Source organism: Onychomys torridus, chromosome 9 (genome assembly GCF_903995425.1).
Source record: "Onychomys torridus chromosome 9, mOncTor1.1, whole genome shotgun sequence".
Classification (NCBI taxonomy): Eukaryota; Metazoa; Chordata; class Mammalia; order Rodentia; family Cricetidae; genus Onychomys; species Onychomys torridus.
In genome coordinates this window covers 17,570,126-17,593,442 of record NC_050451.1, presented here as the reverse complement: position 1 = coordinate 17,593,442, position 23,317 = coordinate 17,570,126, and the positions used below count along the sequence as shown (strand labels likewise).

Sequence of the window (23,317 nt, the reverse complement as noted above, 5' to 3'; positions counted from 1 at the left end):
AAAATTTACCTGAGGATCAGAGGAAAAAGCCAGCCACTATATTAAACACAGAAGTCAGGCAATGGTAGCACATTCCTTTAATATAGCACTTGGGAAGCAGGGATCTGTCTGGATCCCTGTGCATTCAAGGCCACACTGGAAACAGAGCTAGGTGTGTTAACATACCTTTAATCCCAGTACTAACCATAGAGGTCTGGAGGTCTGTACAGACAGACAGGAAGTGACAGAGCTGGACAGGAAGAGGAAGTGATGTAGCTGGGCTGAGAGAACAAATGAGGGAGCAGAACAGAAAGGCATATAGGCGTGGGTATACAGGAAGTAGGTCTCTCTTTGGAGACTGAGGTATCAGTGAGGTGAGGTTAGCTTATAGCTTCTTCTATTCCTCTAATCTCTCAGGTTTCAACCCCGATATCTGACTCCGGGTTTTTATTTAATAAGACTGTTTAGAATTTGTCTACAATTGGCACTCCAATGATTGTGGCAAAAATTCAATAAAAAGCCACTTGTGGACTTACATCCCCCCCACCCCCAGTTGTAAGGCTGGAGTTGCACATGGCTGGATCTCCACCCCATGTCAGCCAGAGGAGTCTCTTTGGCTTTTTTTCTCCTGGTGGGTGGTGGGCTCTCTCTAGATTCCCATCTTGGATTACCACCATAGTAGGTAGCTGATTTGAGATTCCCTTAGACTTCTACTGTTCTATGTAGTTGACAGACTTTGTAAGTCAATTAAGATATCTTAAAGGGAGAAATTAGTAAAAAGAGATTTTTTTTCCCACATTAAAAAATGGGAAACATTTTTATAATAGTAGGAATTTGGTCTCTGTTTGATAATACATTAGGTAGTCTGAAAATAGAACAATTAAATGACAGGATAAGTAATGTTGATGGGATGTACATAACATCAATTATGAATATTATTTGTTTGATCATTTTTATTTTAGCATTAATTTGGGTGCCAAGATAAAACGTTTGAAAAACCTGTTAAAAGGAATTATAGAAAATTCAGACCCAGACAGAAGAATTTAAAGATGAACCTATCTCAGGATTGAATTATACAGTTACAGAGAAATAGCCTTGGGTTACCAGACAGCAAACATTATTCTACCTGATAACCTTAAAGGAATGGCCAAATGCTCAAGGGTGTGTATGAGCTAACTGGACTCCAGTGGAAATGTTAGATTTAGGGAGATTTAAAGAAGCTATAGTTTCATATGGCATGCATTCTCCATTTGTAAAGCCGATGTTAAACTTGCAGTCAACTTGTAATAGAATTGTCCCTCAGGACTGTAAAGAGTTAATTATAGCTGTGCTAGAGACCAGACCACAATTACAGTGGAGAACATGATGGAAAGAGGAGGCTAAAACTATAGAACAATGTTAGGCTAGAGGTATGGAAATTTCCCAGGATCACCTTGGAGAAGTGATTGTACTGTTATACAAAGACAATGTTTATATGATAATCAAACTCTAATTCTATGCCACATGGCAGCCATAAATGTGTGGGACAGAATTGAAGAAGCAGGGAAGAAAACTGAATCATTTACAAAAGTTATACAGGGCCCCAAAGAATCCTTCATAGATTTCTTACAAAGGCTATCTTTAGCAGTAAATAGAATGATACCAAATTCAGAAGCTAGACAGATAATACTTGAATCTTTGGCTTTTGAGAACGTGAATGCATCATGTAAGAGAGTAATCAGGCTGTTAAAGGCCAGATCATCACCTTTGGAGGATTGGATCAGGGACTAAATTAATATTGAGTCTCATGACCATGATGATATGTGGACAGAAGAGGTGATATTAAAAGCTTGCAGGAAAAATAATAATGTCAGACACTTTAATTGCGGTGAACAAGGCCACCTAAAAAGGGACTGCAAACAAGGAATTCCTATAAACAGTGTTTCTTCAAGGAACAATGGCAACAGGTTGCCCCTCCCTTCTGGATTATGCAGGTGTGGTAAAGGTAAACATTGTACTAATAACTGTAGATCAACAAGGGACAGAAAGGTAATCCTTTGCCTCTGTAGTCATGAAATTTACTGAGGGGCTTCACAAAGGCCCCCACAGCAAATTCAATTCAGACCTTTCCTGCTATCATAGAAGAAACTCCTTCTCAGAGCAATTAAATAATAAAATGCCTATTGGAATAAACCACACTGTTTGGGATAATAGAACAGCTGTAGCAGAGAGAACAGGAAACTCAGGAGAAACCATAAAGCAATTTTTTTTTTTTTGGGCAAACTTCTATAAATGAACAAAGACCAAAATTAAAAATACAAATAAATGACATTCTCTTGGAAGGTCTTGTAGACACTGGTGTGGGCATCATAATAATTGCATCAGAATTTTGGCATCCAAATTGGCCTCTTCAGGAGGTAAATGTTCAGCTGTTAAAGATTGGAACATTATCTGAAGTGAAACAGAGCACAAGATGGGTCAAATGTATAGGGCCAAAAGAACAGAGAGGAAAATTAAAACCATATATGGATAATATAGCTATGAATTTATTGGTCGTGACCTATTACAATAATATAATACCCAGATTAACATTCCCCTGACCTCAGGAACAAGCCATAAACTAACACATGTTTCTGATAGAAATATTAGGAGGTATTATTATTCTTAGGTATTCTTATTATAAAGAACAGTCACCAGGCATCCAGATTGTATAAGAACAGGGCACAACAACTGTTGATCTTTCAAAGATACCAAACTCTCCCTTTCAAATGGTTAACAGACAAGCCTGTATGGGTTCAGCAAAGACCTTTGACAACAGAGAAACTGCAGGCTATAGAAGAGCTGGTACAAGAGCTGTTAAATGCTCAGCATATTGAAGAATCAAACAGCCCTTGGAATTTGTTATTAAAAAGAAATCTGGTAAATGGAGAATGGTAACAAACCTAAGAGCAATTAGCAAGGTAATTCAGCCAATGGGCTCTCTACAATCTGGAATTCCTTTGCTTACTCTGTTAGTTAAAGGATGGCCTCTTATAGTTATCAATTTAAAAGACTGTTTATTCTCAATACCCTTACATGAAAAAGACAGAGAAAGATTTGCCTTCACAGTGCCTACTTATAATAATTCTCAGCTGGTTAAGAGATATCAATGGATGGTCCTCCCATAGGGAATGTTAAATAGCCCAAATATGTCCCAATATTTTGTACAACAACCACTAGAAGTAATATGTAAACAATTTCCTAAATCTATAATTTATCCTTACATGGACAATATTTTACTAGCTGATTCAAATGAAGATACCTTAGAAAGAATGTTTGAAAAAGTAAAGAATTTTTGCCTTGTTGGGGATTACAAATTGCTCCTGAAAAGATACACTGAGGAGATTAAATTAATTATTTAGGATATAAAATAGGTCTACAAAAAAATCAGACCCCAAAAAGTGCAAATAATTAGAGGTCAATTAGAGACTCTTAATCACTTTCAAATATTATTTAGAGACATTTCTCATCTATGAACTATTGTTGTGGTACAAAATGATGAACTGATTAATTTGTTCAAAACCTGAGAAGGTGAAAAGGACGTAAATAGTCCAAGAGAATTATCAGCTGAAGCTGAGAGAGAATTGGCTTTAGTGGAAAAGAAAATATAGGAAGGACATGGATCATGTGGATCCAAAGCTTGTTGCACTTTGGTTATTTTACTCTCTAAGCATTCTCCTACAAAAATTTTAATTCAGATGAAAGATATTTTATTGCAATGGATATTTCTACCAAATGAACAGAGTAAAAAATTAAAAACTTACGTGGAAAAGATCTCTGACTTGATTTTAAAAGGAAAATCGAGACTTCATTAATTACCAGAAATAGACCCAGCAGAAATTGTCATACCTTTAATTAAGGAGGACATTGAAAAATTATGGGCAGAAAATGAACCTTGGCAAAGAGCTTGCAGTACTTTTTTTGGGAGAGATTACGGCAAATATCCCAAAAGTGATAGAATTCAATTTATAAAGAGAGCTGATTGGATTTTGCCTCACATTATATGGGAAACACCCATATCTGGAGCTTGTACATTTTATACAGATGCAAACAAAAAAGAAAAGGCGGGGTACAAATCAGACAATTTAAGTACAGTGGTTCAAAGTCCTTATAATTTGGTTCAAAAATTGGAATTGTATGGCTATCCTTATGGTATTAATGCATTTTTCTGAACCACTCAACATAGTTACTGACTCTCAGTTTGCTGAAAGAGTGGTCTTACATATTGAGACTGCAGAATGTACACCTGATGAGTCAGAATTAACTTTGTTATTTATTCAGTTACAAGATATAATCAGGAAATAGGAAGCATCCCTTATATATAACTCACATCTGATCCCATATAGGTCTGTCAGGGCCTCCTGCATAAGGTAATGACAAGATTGATAAACTACTGATAGGAAATGTGCTGGAGGCCTCAGAATTTCATAAAAACCACCATGTCAATATTAAGAGTTTACAAAAGGATTTTTCCTAACCTGGCAACAAGCCAAGGAAATTGTAAGGAAATATCCTACTTGTTCCTTTTATAATCAGACTCCACTACCAACAGGATATAACCCAAAGGGTACTTAGAGGAATGAAATCTGGCAGATGGATGTGTTTCACTTTGCAGAATTTGGAAAACAAAAATATGTACACCACACCATTGATACCTATTTGGGATTTCAATGGGCAATTGCTTTGAGTTCAGAAAAAGCTGATTCTTTAATCATGCATTTGCTAGAAGTTATGGCCATTGTGGGTATACCTCCACAAATTAAAACTGACAGTGCTCCAGCATATGTCTCTGGTAAAATCAAATAATTCTTTGTTTATTACAATAAAAAGCATATTACAGGTATACTACACAATCCTACAGGCCAAGCAGTTATAAAAAGATCAAGATGAACTCTAAAGGATATGCTAAATAAACAGAAAGGGGTAACCGCCCCCAGAAATAGATTACATAATGCTCTATTAACTTTGAATTTTCTCAGTGCTAATGGGAAAGGAACAACAGCTGCAGAGAAACATTGGATAATAGAAAAAGCTACAGAATTAAATCAGCCTATATACTTTAAAGAGGTGTTGACCTCAGAATGGAAACCAGGATATGTATTACATTGGGGATGAGGTTTTGCTTTTGTTTCTATAAGAGAAGAAACACTGTAGATATCATCAAAATTGATAAAGGTTCAATTTGAACAAGAGAGACCTCTTAATTAGAAGAGGTCACAGTTCATCAACCAGCATGACCATCCAATTTAATTTAACTTATACCACCAACAAATGCTTTTTATTTAATCAGCTATAACTAGCCAAAAGGTAACCTCCCCAAAGTTAGGCTTGGGGAAAGGTTTCTGTTTTTGTCTTTCAGAAGAATGAAGGCTAAGGAATCTGAAGAACACTGGACAAATGAGACATCTGAAGAAAAAGGACAAATCATTCAGAATAAATGTCCCAAGAAAAATAGTAAATTGGCCTCCTGGTATATCACATATGAATTTTCATAAGTTTTCCTAAATGTTTGTTTCTGCTCTTCTCTACAGACACATAACACAAATGGTCTTTATGTAGTCCCAGTTCAATTAAAAATTAAAGCTGGCTTTGGAGTTGGAGAATGGCTCTCTTCTTCTCTAAACCCAAAAATGTTTGTTAAAAGGAAAATGCAAATTCTCTGTTAGAAGGGCCATCTGATACGGGACAGAAGAAAATCAAAATTAAGGAACTATTCTATTGCCAATAATCTCATAATTCTTTGGTTCCATATTGAGTCTTTCAACTTTTCTTTTCTTTTTCTTTTTTTTTTTTTTGAGACAGGGTTTCTCTGTGTAGCTTCGCACCTTTCCTGGAACTCACTCTGTAGCCTAGGCTGGCCTCGTACTCACAGAGATCCACCTGCCTCTGTCTTCCAAGTGCTGGGATTAAAGGCGTGTGCCACCACTGCCCTGCAACTTTTCTTAAGGTATGGATTGTATATCAAAATTTGTAAGATTTATATATATATATATATATAACTTTCATTATAATATTAATGGTCATATAGAGTACTAACTAATTCTAGAAAAAACACTTCATCTAGCTGCCTGTACATGTTTTAGTCTCTATCATTTTTCTGCAGGGAATCATGATCATGCCTAACAGCAAATTTGAAGTCTCCAAAAGAATAATGGGGCCCCACAATGACAATTCCACATGGACAGTAATAATACCACTAAGCTGACAAACATCACCCAAAGATCAGCTTTGAACTACAAACTGCTCAGGACAATTTCAAGATGGTTAGCTGAGATGATCCAGATTCACAGACTACTTGAGCAAGGACTTGAGATGTGCACTGCACTTTTGAATTATGCAGAGACTGGACAACAAATGATAAAGCTACCTTTCCCAGGACTTGACAACTAACTAAAAAGTTTCTTTTCAGGATCTCCTAAAGATACCTTCTCCCCCAAATAGCAGGAAACAATTTTAAGAACATAACACCCACATCCCAAAGAGGTGGGGCAGGTGGTTTTGGTCTTTCAATGGGTTTTGAGTAACTGTCATTGTTTAGGATGATTGGATACAAGTTGTTATTGTTAATGGTCAGGAAAAAAGCTAAACAAAGAAGATTGGATTTAAGATTCTTGTTTAAAAAAGAAGAAAAGAAAAAGAAAAAAAGAGGATACAGATAAAAGTTAGATTATTGAATATTCTCTAAAAAAGAAAAGATATAGAATAAAAGGTAGATTATTGAATCTACTTTTAAAAGGCAACCACTAGTTTTCAATATTTTACATTTGATTGAATTTTGTATATTGTAAACAAAGTATGTATATTGTTACAAACTTGAGATTGATTCATATAGATATAAGATAAAAAGGTAGATTATTGAATCTACTTTTAGAAGGCAACTACTAGTTTTAAATATTTTACACTGTATTGTATTGTTGTATATTGTATACAAATTATATATATTGATACCAATTTGAGATTGATTTTGTTAGAAAATTCTATACATATATTTATAATTTTGTTCAAGATATTGTACCTATGAAGTTCATTTAACAATGTAATGCAATTTCCTAATATGTGAATGTTATTATTACCAATTATGATATAAAGAAATGCAGAATAGTAGTCAGTCATTACAAGTGAATTTGTAGTCATACTAGGTATGTTACCAAGGGCAAGCAGAGATGTATTTTAGATAGACAGGTCTTCTTCAAAACCTTCAGAGATCTACAGAATATGGCATTTAAAATGTTTTAATAACATAGATTTTTTTTCTTTTTTTTATGACTATGAGACACATCTGCTCCTGGCAGCACAAATCTACTTTAGAGAAGATATGGGCATTGAAGAACCTCCACATGGAGTTTATTTTCATTGTGGCAAAAGTTAGCCACTGGGCAGCAAAGTTCCCTCACATTGACTACTGATAGTGTGCTGTCCAAAATGGACAAGCAGGACACAAGACAAAGGACTACTGATCCTTGCCAAGACAAGTATGATTACAGCTTTGGCAACAGGTGTCCTCTGAGGCCAGAGCAATACGGCATCATCACTGAAGTGGCTTTGTAAGGTATAGTGCCCCTTCCTTCAAAGGCAACTGAACAGGCAGTGGACCAGTGGTTCTTGGTGTGCAGTGGAAGAGTTTGGAAGAACTAGGCTGTTTCTGTCATAACTCACATTTTTTGGAAGTCTTTTGTTTGCACTTCCTGTTTTATTAGGTAATATTATTTCCTTCTCAGGTCTCTGAGGGAGTTGAAGATTAGATAGTTATAGTTTTCCTTGTTAAGAAATTCAGAAATGAAACTCACCAAGAGGTGTTAGGTGTATAAGTTAGAAAAACATAAGATAGTTTTCTGTTGGTAATACAAAATAGGATAGAAAGTGAATTAGGTACATTTTGGACTCACCAAAATAGAATAGATAATGGAATATTTTCGCTGAATTTGTCAAATGCAAATGAACTAGACATTGTTGATGTATTTATTGCTTGTATATATGGTATATAGTTATTGTACTAATTGTATATAGTTTTCTTAAATTAGTTATACTTTTTTTATTTTGGACAAAAAAAGGATAATGTGGTGATGTATTGTGTCCCCCAATATACTATGTCCTCCAATAAAATTTACCTGAGGATCAGAGGAAAAAGCCAGCCACTATATTAAACACAGAAGTCTGGCAATGGTAGCACACGCCTTTAATCCTATCACTTGGGAGACAGGGATCTGTCTGGATCCCTGTGCATTCAAGGCCACACTGGAAACAGAGCCAAGCTTGGTGATACACACCTTTAATCCCAGTACTAACCATAGAGGTCTGGAGGTCTGTATAGACAGGAAGTGACAGAGCTGGACAGGAAGAGGAAGTGATATAGCTAGGCTGAGAGAGCAAATGAGGGAACAGAACAGAAAGACATATAGGTGTGAGTGTACAGGAAGAAGGTCTCTCTTTCTCTTTGGAGACTGAAGTGTCAGTGAGGTGAGGTTAGCTTGTGGCTTCTCCTATTCCTCTGATCTCTCAGGTTTCAACCCTGATATCTGACTCTGGGTTTTTATTTAATAAGACTCTTTGGAATCCATCTACAACTCAGAGGCAGATGAGACTTTTCCTGGTGACGAACAGACAGCCAGTGAACTCAGGGTCTTTGCTCTGCCAGAATGCAGAATAAGTGCTAATGGCCAGAGGCAGAGGAGATGAATGAGAAAATATCTTAAAGTATACCACTTCATCTTAATAAAAGAAAGTCCTGTTCTGACTGTATTGCACTCTTGACTTGTGTTAGGCATGAAAAATTACTTTTCATTAATGGGCTATTATTAAAGTATATATATATATATATATATATATATGTGTGTGTGTGTGTGTGTGTGTGTGTGTGTGTGTGTTTGGCATTAGGGATTGAACCCAGGATCTCACCAACAATTTCTGCTCCCAGTCCCTTTCTCCCCCAATAGCTGCAGTTTTTCTTGGCTTCATGTGAGCAGCTGAGCTGTGGAGGCAGCAGAGACATGCAGATGTGGTCAACCCACCTTTGACGCTTCCTCTGCCTGTAGTCTGGCTTCTAGCCTGACTTGGGTCCAATCCCACTGTCCCACTTTACCCATAAAAGATGGCGTTTTCTGTAATATGAGATCATATGCTATAGAAGAGAGATAATGAGGGAAAGCATTGACACCAGAGAAAGCTAAGTGGAGGAGCAAGGGCTAATGTCTCACATTTTGTTTCCTTCTAAGCATGATGGGTCCTAGGAAGCTGCGTATAGCAGCAGGACAGATATATACTTCCCCATACATACATTTTATATGTACATACAGAACACATATTGCTGAAAAGAGACAAATATATCATACTGACCTTAGGGGGTTTAAATGGATAGTCTGGTGAGAAGGTAATGTCAAGAAAGAAGACCCCTCCTTCATAGACAGATCCTGGGGGTCCCAGTATAGTTGACCTCCATTCATAAATGTTGTCTCCTTTGGGTCCAGCACTGGAATAAGACACACAAATGAAATGTGCTTAGAAATTACATGAAGCTTGGAATTAAAAATAAATTTTTATGATAACAATCAATTGAGTAATTCCATAAAACATAATAAAGTTAATAGGTTAATTTTATTCATCTATCATATTATCCACATCAATATCATTGTTCTATAAATAGAACATGCTGGAATTACTTAATGCAACAGAGCCAGAGGTTCTGCTGTACCACTCACAACCCAAACACCATGTAACAAGTTTCCGAGGACACCAGCCTTGTATAAATATGAAATTATCTGTGAAGTCTTGAGAAGGGTGACATAGCCCTGGGGGCCCATGACACAACATTTCCAAGTGAGAAAGCTAATGCAGAACATCTGGCCTAATCCTCCTGTAAGCACTGAGGACACCGACAACATCATGACACCAGGAGACAGCCACATTCAGGAGACCCCGCCCTACACCATGCCAACCACAACCTCTTCCTCCTACCTCACCTCCTGGATGATATGAAGTGGCATTTTATTTCATGACTGTATTTTATAACTGCCACTCTGTTCTTCCCTAGAATAAAAATTCCTTGAGGAGTAGATTTTGCTTTCCAAGTACACAGTTGTTGGACAATGACAGGCTAAGAGCTGAGCAGGTCACATGACTATATGTGGCCCACATAAACCTGCATCCCCAACACATTCACTAAGGAGCATAAAGCCCGATGTGAAAGTTGAATGCTGTTCCTTGTCAGTGAGCAGCACTGCCATGGACAGAATGCAGCTTACAGGAGCGGGGGTGTGGCTCAGTGCTATAGTGCTCAGTGTTCCCAGTGCCCTGTGCCTAATCTCAGCCACTCCTTTGCCCGCTCATGAGAAATGGGGGAAACTCAAAGTAACTCGGAAGATTTTCCAGGCTCTCTCTGTGTTCTTAGGTTGTTGTTTGCATAAACTCCTCCTGTCCTGTAATGATAAAGATGTGACTTCAAAGTCACTGCAAGAAACATTGATCACAACCAAGATGAGACTATACCGTGATAAAAATTCTAATGTAATTCACCTCACTAACAGATCAAAGAAAAAAGAAAACGTTCCTCTCACAGGCTACAGAGAGAGAGGCTTCCTCCACTTTCTCTTCTTCCTCTTCCTCCCCTTTCGACCCTCACCTCCCCTCTTTCCCAATCCCCTTCCTTCTCTTCCACCAAAAAAAATCTTTAGCGTTTGAGTGACAGTTCATGTCTATAAACTAAGAAATAGTATTTATATCATGTAAAACTGACCAAATCTTAGGGCTTAAACATAAATTCTTATGAATTAATAGGAAAAGACTAATAACACACTAAAAAGACACCAATAGATATTTCTAAAAGATAGAAATAAAATGGAAATGTTTGTTTCATCAAAATTGGGAAAAATAACAATTTAATTGACAAGAGTAAATGCTTAACAGACAAAACTTCATAGTGATGAGGACTTGGGAAAATCTGATTTCTACATACTGCAGATAAGTATGTTCAAATACACTGGAGAACATACTGCTCTTCATAAAGAAAGGAAGGAGGAAAATTCTGTACTTCGCAGCATCATAAGAAGGTGCTGAGCTCAGCAATGGCAGGCGCTGGACAGCAAATGCTGTGTGTGTGTTCTCACTCACAAGTGCCAGCTACAACATGGGTCTCGTAGAAGTAGCGTGCAGGAGAGTGGCACTGAGAGCTGAGTGTGAACAGGCTGGTTGTGGGTATGAGCCAGCAGATAAGGAGTTAGATGGAGGAAGCCACGGAAATCGAGCTGTATCATCAGAACCATGTTTCCTGGCTGGGCAGGGAGAAAGGAAGGAGTCTGGGAAACTGCAGCTGGGTCATCCTTTTGTGGTTAGACATCCTTGATGCTGCAGTGAGGGTCTTCCTGCTGTACCAGGAAGGAAGGCACTAGGGCACTTTCCTAGTTGCCACACATGCATGCTAAGATGGATGCCCTCAAAAGACTGTGGTTCCGTTATTATTTGCACTGTGTTTTAGATCCTTTCCCTCCCTTCCTTCACCCATGGTCTTTTAAAGAGGATCACCAGCAGAAAGATCCTAAAAGAGAGAAGCCATTTGTCAGGAATGGGGAAGAACAAAGTCACCTTAGCCCATTAACAAGCCACCCATTTAAAAGTCACAAACTTTCTTAAAATGCACATGGAACGACGTTCCTCCTTTGGCCTAGCTCACTCCGTCACTCCCTGGAGCACACTATTGCTTTGCTCTGCTTTGCTAAATAAGCCTCTGCTTAAACTGTCCATGTCTCTTGGCAGAATTTTCATTTGAGAAGACAAGAACTCAGGATGAAGCTTTTCTGGATAACACCTTTCAGGGGTGCAACCAAACAACAGGGATCAGTTTTAATGTCCTGTAGCACAAGAGGGCAACTATAGTATAATTGACAAGAATTCATTAAACATTTCAAAATACCTAGAAGCAAACTTTTTCTTTAATGTTCCAAACACAAAGAAACGGCTAATGTCTGGGGTAAAGGATACACCAGCTATAGCTCTCATCCCTACACACATCTAATTGGTGTCACATGGTGCCTGTTATATGTATAATGGCCATTTCAATTAGAAACAAAAACCCATATTAATAAATGCAGACTTTAGTTCAACTGAGCATACCCTGCTTCTGCTCTGTACTCACACTCCACAGACATGGTAGTGCATGCACACAGAGGCCACTGCAACAGGAATGCTGGCAGCACCTGTATCCTAACTGGGAACAAATGAACTTACCTAGTGGAAAACCATCTGGCATTGAGACCCTGCACATCAGCAGGAGCAGATCCTCAAGTTCAAAAGCCACTGGACAGGCAGCACAAGACAACTCAGCAACAAAGAGAATAGATTGTTGACACACTATGGTGTAAAACAAGAAACTGAACAAGGAAAGCGTTCAGAGGAGTGGTTTCTTGGCCTTCTTCTATATCATGGTGTGATGAAAACACCATGACCAAGGCAACATAGAAAAGAAAGCATTTAACTCGGGGCCCAGGGTTCCAGGGGAGCAGAGTCCATGACCATCATGGCAGGGAGCATGGCAGCAGCCTTGATATAGGAGACTTAGCAGAGAGTTCACTCACATTTGTTCCACAAGTAAGGGGCAGAGAGGGCTAACTTGGAATGGGGTGGACTTTTGAAACTTCAAAGACTGACTCCAATCACATATTTTCTCCCACTAGGCTAATGCCTTCTAATCCTTTCCAAAGAGTTCCACCAACTGAGGACCAAGCATTCAAACACATGAGCCAATAGGGGCCGTTCTCATTCAATCCTCCACACTCTACTTCTTAGAAGCAATGTTTGATAATCTAATCATGTAGTGTCAAGTATGTTCATTTATACGTATCAAATTTTATATAAAGGAAAAGTATGTGGATGGGTAAGGTGGCTCAGTAGGTAAAGACACCTGCTGTCAAACTGATAACGTCAGAAGTGTACTTGGAGAGAACCCACTCCTCCAAGTTGTCCTCTGACCTTCACATGTGCACTAGGGCATATATATGTACATACATACACACATACACACACACACAAAAGAAATACAAATGAAATAACCATAAGAAGTGGAAAAGTGGGAGCTGGAGAAATGGCTCAGAGGTTAAGAGCACTGGCTGCTCTTCCAGAGGTCCTGAGTTCGATTCCCAGCAACCACATGGTGGCTCACAACCATCTGTAATGAGATCTGGGGCCCTCTTCTAGTGTGCAGGCATACATGCAAGCAGAATACTGTATACATAACAAATAACTAAATATAAAACAAGAAGTGGAAAAGTATATTAAAAAGGCTATAAAATGCCATGTGAATTGAACAAGTTCTGTGATCCTACTGTGCATTAAAAACTAACCTACCCAGCTGTAAAGTTTATGAACTACAACAACAGCCAGCATTGGCAAGTTGCCCCCCAGGGTACAATAGTGGCATTTATGTCTTAGGAGTAACTAACAGCCATTAGGTCTGCTCAACAGTAGGTAGTCATGCCTAGTACTATAAATGCAGCCAACTACTCATGCTGGTGAGGCCATGGGCCCTAGAGGAGAACCTAGTGTTTCCTGCCCTTTCTTAAAACCAGTGTAATTCCCAACTGTGTTCTAAATACTGATCCTGACATTCACAGACAAGTGCAGCTCTCTTCCCTCATCAAGGAAGATTCTTCTGGCAGCACATGGAGACAATTACAGAGATCCACAACTAGTCAGAAAACAGGTAACAACTGATTTTGAGATGCCCAAATCAACTGATACACCTACAACACGACCCCTACATCCAAGGCTCAGGGAACATAAAGGGAAGATAGAAAGACTGTAAGAGCAAGAGGCCCAAGACATCTGCTGTGAATAGTGTCTACTACATACACATGACAGGGAGGCTACACCCATTCCATATAACAAGATATGGTTGACTAAACAAGACCAGCACAGTGACAACACAAGTTGACATGCACATGTGGATGGGGACTCTCACAAGGCCCTATCCACAGATGAAGAGCTGCAGGCAAGGAATGGCTGCTGGGAGAGGGAGACTCAATCTTCTCCTTGGTAGATTACCAATCCCAAGGGGTTAGCCCTAAATACAGACACAGATGGTAACACCAAGAGTCAGCAGGTTGTACACACACGCACACACACACACACACACACACACACACACTCTAAAGTGGTCATGAATTTGAGACTGGGGAACAAGGAATTGGGAAGGGGTAAAGGAAGAGATGAAAATGATGCAAACATGATATTCATGCATGAAATTCTTGAAAAAAAAATCAAAACTGACCCAGGACTGACTGAGGGTGAAGCTTACTGGTAATTATTTGTCTACTGGGCATGAGGCCTTGAGATCCATTTCCCACACCATAAATAGATGAATATATTTTAAAAAGGCATGGCCTGGAAAGATGGACCTCAATTTACAAGTGCCTGGTGAGAACAAGGCTTGAGGTGAATTGGGGAAGCAGAGCCACAGAGATCTGGTAATGAAGATGAAGGCCCATTCAATTGTATTTCAAGTATTGGGTTTCTCCCTCTTTTCTGTTGTTTTTAGATTTATTTTTACTTTATGTGTGTGTTTTGCCTGAATGTATGTAAGTGTACCATGTGTGTGCCTGGTGCCCATGGAGGCCAGAAGAGGGCACTGGATCCCTTGGAACTGGAGTTATTGATGGGTGTGGATCCACTGGGAAACTAACCCAGGTCCTTGGGAAGAGCAGAAAGTACTTTTAACTACTGAGACATCTCTTCAGCAACTCTTTCTCTTTTTTAAAAGACAGTATAAATAAAATCACAGTTAACTTAATTCATTGCAAAGGGGATAATTGAAATACACTGCAAAACAGTGAGTGGAGGGACCAGAACAATATTCTGCCCCATCTTCCCATTGGCTGAGCTGGTAGTGAAGCAGATGATGCATCCCATCCAGATGACAAGGCTGCTTTCATAGCAACAGCCTCTTGCTGCCAAGTGAACACTCTCTTCAGATGAATAATACACATACTTACATTTTGAGCTATAATTAAACCCACTATGAATAGAAGAGTTTACCAGGAAGAAAAGCTCAAGGAGAGTAAATTATAGGTTAGAGTTACAACATTATCTCAAGGCAGATGAAGAAGTTGGTAAAAAATACACAGCTATGAAACTATGAACAAATACCTTCTTCAAATGTGAAGACACAATTTCCAGGAATCACTTTGAGAAGTTTTAAGATGATCTTCCAGGAATGGAAACCATGGGTAGTTATATAATATAGGTCAAGTAAGTTGTCACCACACAGTGCCATCAACAGAGGGGCTCAGGAGTAGGAGACAGATACATTAGCAAGAAGAGAACTAACTGTAGGCTATGTAAACTCACTTTCTGCTCACAGGGTTGTATTGTCTTTCAATCAGAAATTCAGATTTTATTCAAGTCAGCTGTCTGTGCAGCTGAGGGTGGATTAAAATCAACACAGCTGATATTATCACTTTGGGTTGCTTTATCTGGTCAAGGTGTGTCTTTTAAAGAAATGCTTAGTCAGTAGCAACAGTCTGAAAAACAGACTTGTGTTTTCTGAGGCACACAAACTTCATCTGCCCGCTCAGTACCCTGGCTGTATCTCAGCTGTTGTTCCCCTGGCCACCGTAGGAAGCACGCATGCACTGCTTGCAATCTCACTGTCAGCAAAGTGGCGCCAGAGCTACATAGGCCTCACTCCTACTTGGCATGTTGCAGGTGAGAACCCCTTGGAGTGAAACAAATTCTTGAAGTGTGCTATGGTCTACAGCAGCCACGTGCTACTGAGTGACTGAAATGTGATTAGGCCAAGGGTCATATGCTGTAAATGCAAGGGGAAGTAGATATTATTAATAAATATAATCTAGGACAGTGATTCTCAACTGTCCTAATGCTGTGACCCTTTAATACAGTTCCTCATGTTGTGCTGACCTCCAACCATAAAATTATTTTCATTACTACTTCATAACTGTAAATTTGCTACTTTTATGAATTGTAATTTAATATCTGTGTTTTCTGGTGGTCTTAGGCGACCCCTGTGAAGGGGTCATTTGACCCCCAAAGGAGTTGTGACCACAGGTTGAGAACTGCTGGTCTAAGATAATGATAATTACACGCTCAAATGGTAACATTTAGAATATGCTGGGCCAAATACATGATAAAGACTTCACGTGGTTTTAAAAGCTCACAGTATAGTTTTGTTGTACAGTGCTGCTCTGGGGCAGCTGTCCAGTAAAACGTGTATGAGAACCTGGAGTTCTGTCTCAGCTCATCCATATTTGACTCAGCAGCCACTAGCCACTTGTGACCATTAAACACTTGGAGTGAGTGAGGCTGTGGGAGCAGAACTGGAATTACGATCTCATTTGGTTAGAAGGAATTTAAATCTAAATAACTCCATGTGGCCAGCAGCGGCTATACTGGAGAGCAAGCATTCAGAGCATGGGCCAGCCCAGAACAGCCAAAGTGGTTCTGAATGTCACAGACTGTTTGCTCTGTACAAAACAGAAGGTTCTGTGTATGTCTCACGAAGATTGCGGATGTGAGAAGCCATACTGGTGCCTGGCTTATAATTTTAATGGTCACTCTTCCCTAAGGCAGGCAGATCAAAGCTCGCCGGTAGAGCACATTTGGAATACTGAACTGTGCGAAAGCATACAAAAGGCTCTCCTTCAGACTTGCTCATCTGAACTCTGGCCCTGACAGTGAAAACCTGCACAGACAATGAGTGAATGTGTAGACTGCCTATGTCTTAGCTTCCTGATCTGTACAACTGGCTAATAATGACACTAACCTCATTGAGTAGCTGAATTTTGCTCTAAGCTTGGGACACACAGTCTGTAAGAGTCCAGCTAGGAAGTAAACAAATGTCAGCTGCTATTGTAGTGGTTCTTGAGCATCGTGGACAGCATACACACTCACAAACACACTCAAAGATTAATTAGCTACAGCTTATAAGAAGGGTTTCAAGATCACATGGTCAGGAAACAAAGGTTGTAAGAAGTTGAGTGTCTGAAAAGCGGTAACAAAGATGACTGTGATGCTCTTGTGACCATCACTGATACACATCTAGGTAGTACAGAACTTGCAAAGTCATTAGAGTGTACAACAGCTTGACTCTTGGGAGATCTGATGTGTCAGTAAACACAGTTTAACATTAGAATTTGCATGCATGGAGTCAGCAATGTTCCCCAAGTCTTTAGAAATTCAAAGCATGCTATACAGCAAGCGAGAGTGCCAGTGCATGTGTGACTAACCAGGTAAGTAACTCTTCTGCTTGTTGCCAGTTATCTCTTGTTGCTCCCACATGCTGGTGACAAGAGCCCCTTAGATAGCAGAATTAGTGGATAATCAGGTCCTGTGTATGATAAATGGCTTGACATTCTTACTAAAGCTACAAACATCTTCCTGTGTATTTTACATCCTTTCTAGATGACTTATAACACCTAACACAATACACATGGTAGCAAACAGTGTACTGAAAGTTTAGGGAATGTTGATGGGAAAACGATTCCTTCCTTTCCCCTTTGGGTTTTTGTGATTTTGGGGAATCAAACCCAGGACATTACATAACTATGCAAGTGTTCTACCACTAAACTACAGCCCCATCATTTCAAGTTACACTCTGCAGGTCACATTCACTTATGAGCACAAACCGAAGCCAAAGGGAAGAACCAAATCTAATTCTCTCTCTCTCTCTCTCTCTCTTTCTCTCTCATTGAAATAAAGTATAAAGGCTTTGGGAAGCATCTGCTTCAACCGAAGCAGCTAGAATAGAACGTGGGGTCCATTAAGCTGGGCAATCAGAGGATTTAAAACACAGAACTAGAGCCCTTTTGAACCTTCAGTTACCGGAAACGACTGACAATGAGTACCCGGAGTGCTTTTCAGCCTTCCCTCCTGTACTGGAAGAGTGTCTCTTCAACGTGACGTGAGTTCAGGTCATTTGGAAAGTGAGGCCCTCAATTGTGAACACACCTCCACCAGACTGGCCTGTGGGCATGTCTGTGGGTCATTTCCCTGATCAATGATTGGTGTGGGAGGGCCCAGGTCGCTGTGGGCAATACCACCTCTGGGCAGGTATTCCTGAGTTGTACAAGAAAGCAGGCTGAGTGAGCCATGGGGAACAAGGCTGTAAGCAGCACCCCTCCACGGCCTCTGCTTCAGTTCCTGCTCTGGGCCCCTGCCTTGGGTTCCTGCCCAAATTCCCTCAGTGATGGAGCAGCCTGAGAACTGTAAGGTGAATAAACCCTCTTTGGTGTTTATCACAGCAATAGAAACCCTAAGACACCCTCTCTTCATCACCCGGTATACCCTCTTCATCTCCTAGAAAGAAGGACCCAGATCAGGAGCAATTCTCACCTTGTGCATAGGGAGTATGAGATGGGTGGTGGTGGTGGAGGTGGTGGTGCATGGGAGGAATAATCAGATAAAACTAAAACTGCTTCTCCTGGGAATTCAGGATTGTCAAAGTACAGGGCTTTGCTCAAGGCTGTATTCCTGGAATGTAACCCAAGTCCTCTAACCGTACAGCAGAGACCCCTAGTGTCCAGGCTTCTGCAGTCTGGTAAGAGAACTGAGTGGATACCTCATTGCTGCCACTGTCACACTGGAAACAGAACTCGTGAGGGGCACCTGCAGGTCTTGGAAGCCGCCTTTACTCCTAGGCCTTACTGACAGTAACAAACAGTCACTTTACTTTCAGATGCCCTTCCTCACTCCATTTTCTTGGTCTATCAGGAACTCAATGTGCGTCACTGCTCTCCTTTCTCTCTTCTTCCTAACACACGCATGCACCTCTCACCCAATCCCATTGCCCTTAAACTCTATCCTATGTGAGAAACAGAAGGGCTCAGGGACCACAGCTTCTATAAATACTTTCTTTTCTGGACTTAAGAACAATTTGGTTAGGTCTGCTAGCCAGTGCAGCAAGAGCTGGGCAGGAAGGCCAGGACCTTTAAAGTGTCTACTGATCTTATCAATGGTGGAAACAGGCTTTGGACAGGAGTGCCTACTATTGCCAACCTCTCCTTCCCCCTCTAGATGGCAAATGAGGACTCTGCCACTTAGCTACCCAAACCTCCCAAGTGTTGGGACTAGAGGGCAACACTGCCACATTGTGCCCTACACGGTTCAGAAACAGCTAAGCTGCTTCTCAAAAGAACCCTGAGTTCTCTAACTCTTCTAGTGACAGATGATAAATAGCAACACTCCATGGCAGCACTCATCAGTAAAGCCCCTCCACGGTACCACCATAATAATGCTTGTAGTGCTATCGTAACACTCCATAGTTCCAGGGACAATGTTCTGTGGCACCATGGTAAAGCTCCATGGGTCAGGTTCCACTCTATGCTAGTAAAGCTCCATGGGTCAGGTTCCACTCTATGCTAGTAAAGCTCCATGGTCAGGTTCCACTCTATGCTAGCAGAGCTCCATGGGTCAGGTTCCACTCTATGCTAGCAGAGCTCCATGGTCAGGTTCCACTCTATGCTAGCAGAGCTCCATGGTCAGGTTCCACTCTATGCTAGCAGAGCTCCCTGGGTCAGGTTCTACTCTATGCTAGCAGAGCTCCATGGGTCAGGTTCTACTCTATGCTAGCAGAGCTCCATGGTCAGGTTCCACTCTATGCTAGCAGAGCTCCATGGTCAGGTTCCACTCTATGCTAGCAGAGCTCCATGGTCAGGTTCCACTCTATGCTAGCAGAGCTCCATGGGTCAGGTTCCACTGTATGCGAGTAGAGCTCCACTGTAACTTTGCAACTGTAGCTTTATTTGTCTTAGCTAACACTGCAGCCCATAGAGCAGAAATCCCCTGGAAGAGTGCAGACAAGGCAGATCTGGGGAAGCAGTTCAAGATCCTCTGGATTGTTAAGGGCTGTGGCTTATGCAGTTGCTGGCAGCTCAACCTGATTTAAAGGAGGGCAAATGCCTCCCATATATCCAAACACACTTCTCCTGGCTGGTAGGCTTTCATTTCTTATGCAAGAAAATGGTAAGCAAAACATTTCTTGGTACAGAAATGGCCTTTTATTCTTAAAATGCTGGCAGTGGTAGCTCACAACCTACATACTTTTCATCCCTTTGGTAATCCCGACATTGCCACAGGGCTCTAAAATCACTGTCACTATGCTTTCCTAGTAGGGTCAATGTTAGGAGAGGAGGAGGATGGTGAGTCAGCCAAGAGACTAACAGTGGCTGGCACACATTGACCCTCCATGCAAGTCTGCTGGAGAATAAGAAACATACACCTCAGCAAAACATTGGACTACCAGAACAGGTAAAGAAATCATGCATCAGATTCCAGGAGGCAGAGTGAATCCTGGGACTGCTATAGCTCAGGGCAATTTATCTAATCACCTAGTGTCTCAGCCCCCTTACATCTTCCAGAGTGGCTCCATTTCAGTCACAGGGGCATCAAGGCAGTGATATATGGAGTGCTCACAGTAGTGCTGGCCTGCCAGGAAGGGCCACAGAGGTTGAAGCTGGTTCTATGATGGGTGACAAGAGGGACTAGCAGAGCTGAGTGTTTCAGAAACCCACATCTCTCTTGACCTGGGGCAGGATGTGGAAACCAAACTTCTGTTTAAGGGTGCTAACCTCCCTCTCTGATTTGCCTCTCACATACCTGCCATATGGTATCCTGCATGCTAAAGTCTCTGTCCCCTGGGCCTCCTCTAGTAAGTGCTTAGCTCACAAACGTAATCAACCAATGATTGGTAACGCCAGTCTCTGTTAACTGATAACTTACTAGAGAAAAAAACCAGTCAGCATCCCAAAAGCAGAGCAAGCGCCTCTAGAGCAGAGCTGACTTGGCACCGGGAAGCATCTAGGTGACAGATGTGCAGGTGACTGTTTACAGGAGAGGTCACAGTAGAGAACACAGGTGAGAACACAGGTGAGGCCGTATGCTAAACGGCACGTCGTTGACTGAGCGCCTCCTATGGCTCAGGTACTGCGCACTTCTTAGACCTCAGCGTCTCACTTCTTTATCTGCAAAAAAGGACACCGCTAAGGGGATCTTAGGAGTCGGACTTTGAAATTTAATGTTTTAGATTCGTTGATTAATTCTGTGTGGTGCCCATGTGCCATGGCCCACATGTGGAGGTCCGTTCTGTCCATCGGGGAGACATGCTGAAGCTCAGGTCCCCATGCTCGGCTGCTCTTACCATTTGCGTCCCCCTGCTGGTGCAGAACAGGGTGTTTATATTTACAGAATAAGTGCAGACTTGGGGAACAATTTGGTTCTCTAAAAGTAGCAACTTACTATTAAAGCATGTTCCTTCAAATTGTTGCTATTCAATATGAGACTTAAAATGAAGGGTTAAAGATATCCAGAGGCTTAGCAACATTGACCTAGTAAATGTTAGAACTGATTCCAATGGAAAACATGCAAAAACGTTTGTGTCTACCTGTCACTGATAGCAAAGCTCAGTGTGATAGGACACAGGAAAACCAAAGTCTACGACCAAAAACGAGCTAAATGTAGTTCTCTCCACATTATTGCTTAAGAGGCTAGAGCTGGCCAAAACAGCAAACAAGTGCCCTAAAGGCACACCAGAGAAATCACGGTCTGAAGAAACTCATCTTCACGTCACCTAGACACTAGCGATTTAGCTAAGGACGGAACAGTAACTCAGCAATGCATTTCATGACGGCCACTCCAACAAGGTACTGTGTGTGCATCACCTATCACGACAGCCCCCAAGGCTTTATTCTCAATTTCCTCCTGAAATTCCTCTTTACACATGTGGAAACCTGGCTTCCCAAAGCTTTTCAGTGCCTTTCATGAAATCAGAGTCTGCTTAAGAACAAACAAAACAGTCATATGTGCAGATCTCCTTTCTTACCCACTCCTTTTGCACCCCACCAGCATGCAGGGAGGTGGTCTGTGTTTGGAGAGGACAGGTTGAAGGAGTGAAAATAGGGGTGCATGTCTGTGGAGCAGGGCTTAGCATTGCACAAAGCGCCGCCCCACCTGGAAATGGGCTTGGCGGAAGCAGCAGCATGGAAGACTTCAGGGGAAAGGGAGGAGGGGCAGACAGACAGAATACTAAACAGCTTTCTCATTATTATCTCTCTTAATAAAATGAACTACCCCGCACCCATCATTTGTGTCAGCGTGTCCATCCAGCTTCTCCTTTCGAGTCCCCAACAGTCCTTGTTACACAGCCCAGAAGAGCGTGTTTTCCAGAGGAGAGGGGAGGCAAGGATGTGGGAACACAGCATTTCTCACAGCTCTCCCGGCTCTTCTGATAGCTCTTCGCGATGATGTCATAGGCTTATTCAACAGCTTAACCGAGGACTGCCCACTACTTTCCGGCTTTCATGAGCAATTCTGCAGCCCACTCTTGTAAAACACTTAGAGAAGTGACTTTTAGCATTCAACTCGGTGATTTAGTATCCCCACAGTTCATTAGTCATGATATCGACATCAATTTTTCTGGAGCAGCTATTAGCGCCTTTCAGACCTCAACCTTTGCCTTCCCTCTCTGTAAGCAATGCAAACAGATTTCACAGCAGGTTTGCTCTGAGAGCCCCCCTCCCCCCTCCACGCTGCAATAGCCTCAATTCCTGTCAAGGTGGGCTGTCTCTGAGAGACTAAGAGGTTTGGGGGTAGGGAATAACTGCCCATGTCCATCTCACACTGTGGGGTTGGGGGGGGGGAACTGTGGGTTACTGGCTGCCAAGCAGGCTTAATCCACCCACCTCCCAGTTTGTATTAACCTCCAACAATGAAGTGCAGCTGGGGCTGCTAGAAGAAACAAACAGAGGGATGAATAATTAAAGCCACCTCCTCAGCCTCAGAAAGACCAACCCCTGACCACCAGGGGAGCTTAATTTGTGACTGAACCTAGCACTTTAAAAGGAGAATTGTACTCAGCACCAACAGAACAAGTGCTAGGGACCCAGGGTGGCCACTGTGCACATACAATATGGAAAGCACCACTTGGTAGAGCGCCAAGTGATTCATTCAAAAGGAAGTAGGGTAGTGTGACTGCTAGAAAACACCTCACTTCCTGAGATGGGCACTCCTGCTCCATGCAGCTCCTGAAAGGCTGTTCCGTATAGGTGCAGGTGGACTGGCCAGAGCAGCCTTTCACAGGCTAGAACTGAGACCAAGTGGGGAGGTAGCACGTGACACGGGAGGCCTCCCTTGAGTCTCTCTGTGTGCAGCCAGGTGGGGTTCTTTGCTTTGATGGATTGAATTTTACGCTGGGGAGATCAATGCTCTAAAGCAAACCTGTCATAATCCTGTGTTAAGACTACAAAACAGGCCAGGCAGTGGGGGCGCACACCTTTAATCCCAGCACACCGGAGACAGAGCCAGGCAGATCTCTGTGAGTTCCAGGCCA

The 23,317-nt window shown here is 41.4% G+C and overlaps 1 protein-coding gene across 1 annotated transcript in view; it reads right to left on the bottom strand.

The window, feature by feature from the left end:
* Positions 1 to 23,317, bottom strand: part of LOC118590680 (ubiquitin-conjugating enzyme E2 E2) — a 313,604-nt gene that overhangs the window by 74,434 nt on the left and 215,853 nt on the right. Inside the window, exon 4 of the mRNA XM_036198470.1 lies at positions 9,331 to 9,463. Within this exon, the coding sequence (XP_036054363.1) occupies positions 9,331 to 9,463 (133 nt within the window). The remainder of the gene's footprint in view (positions 1 to 9,330; positions 9,464 to 23,317) is intronic.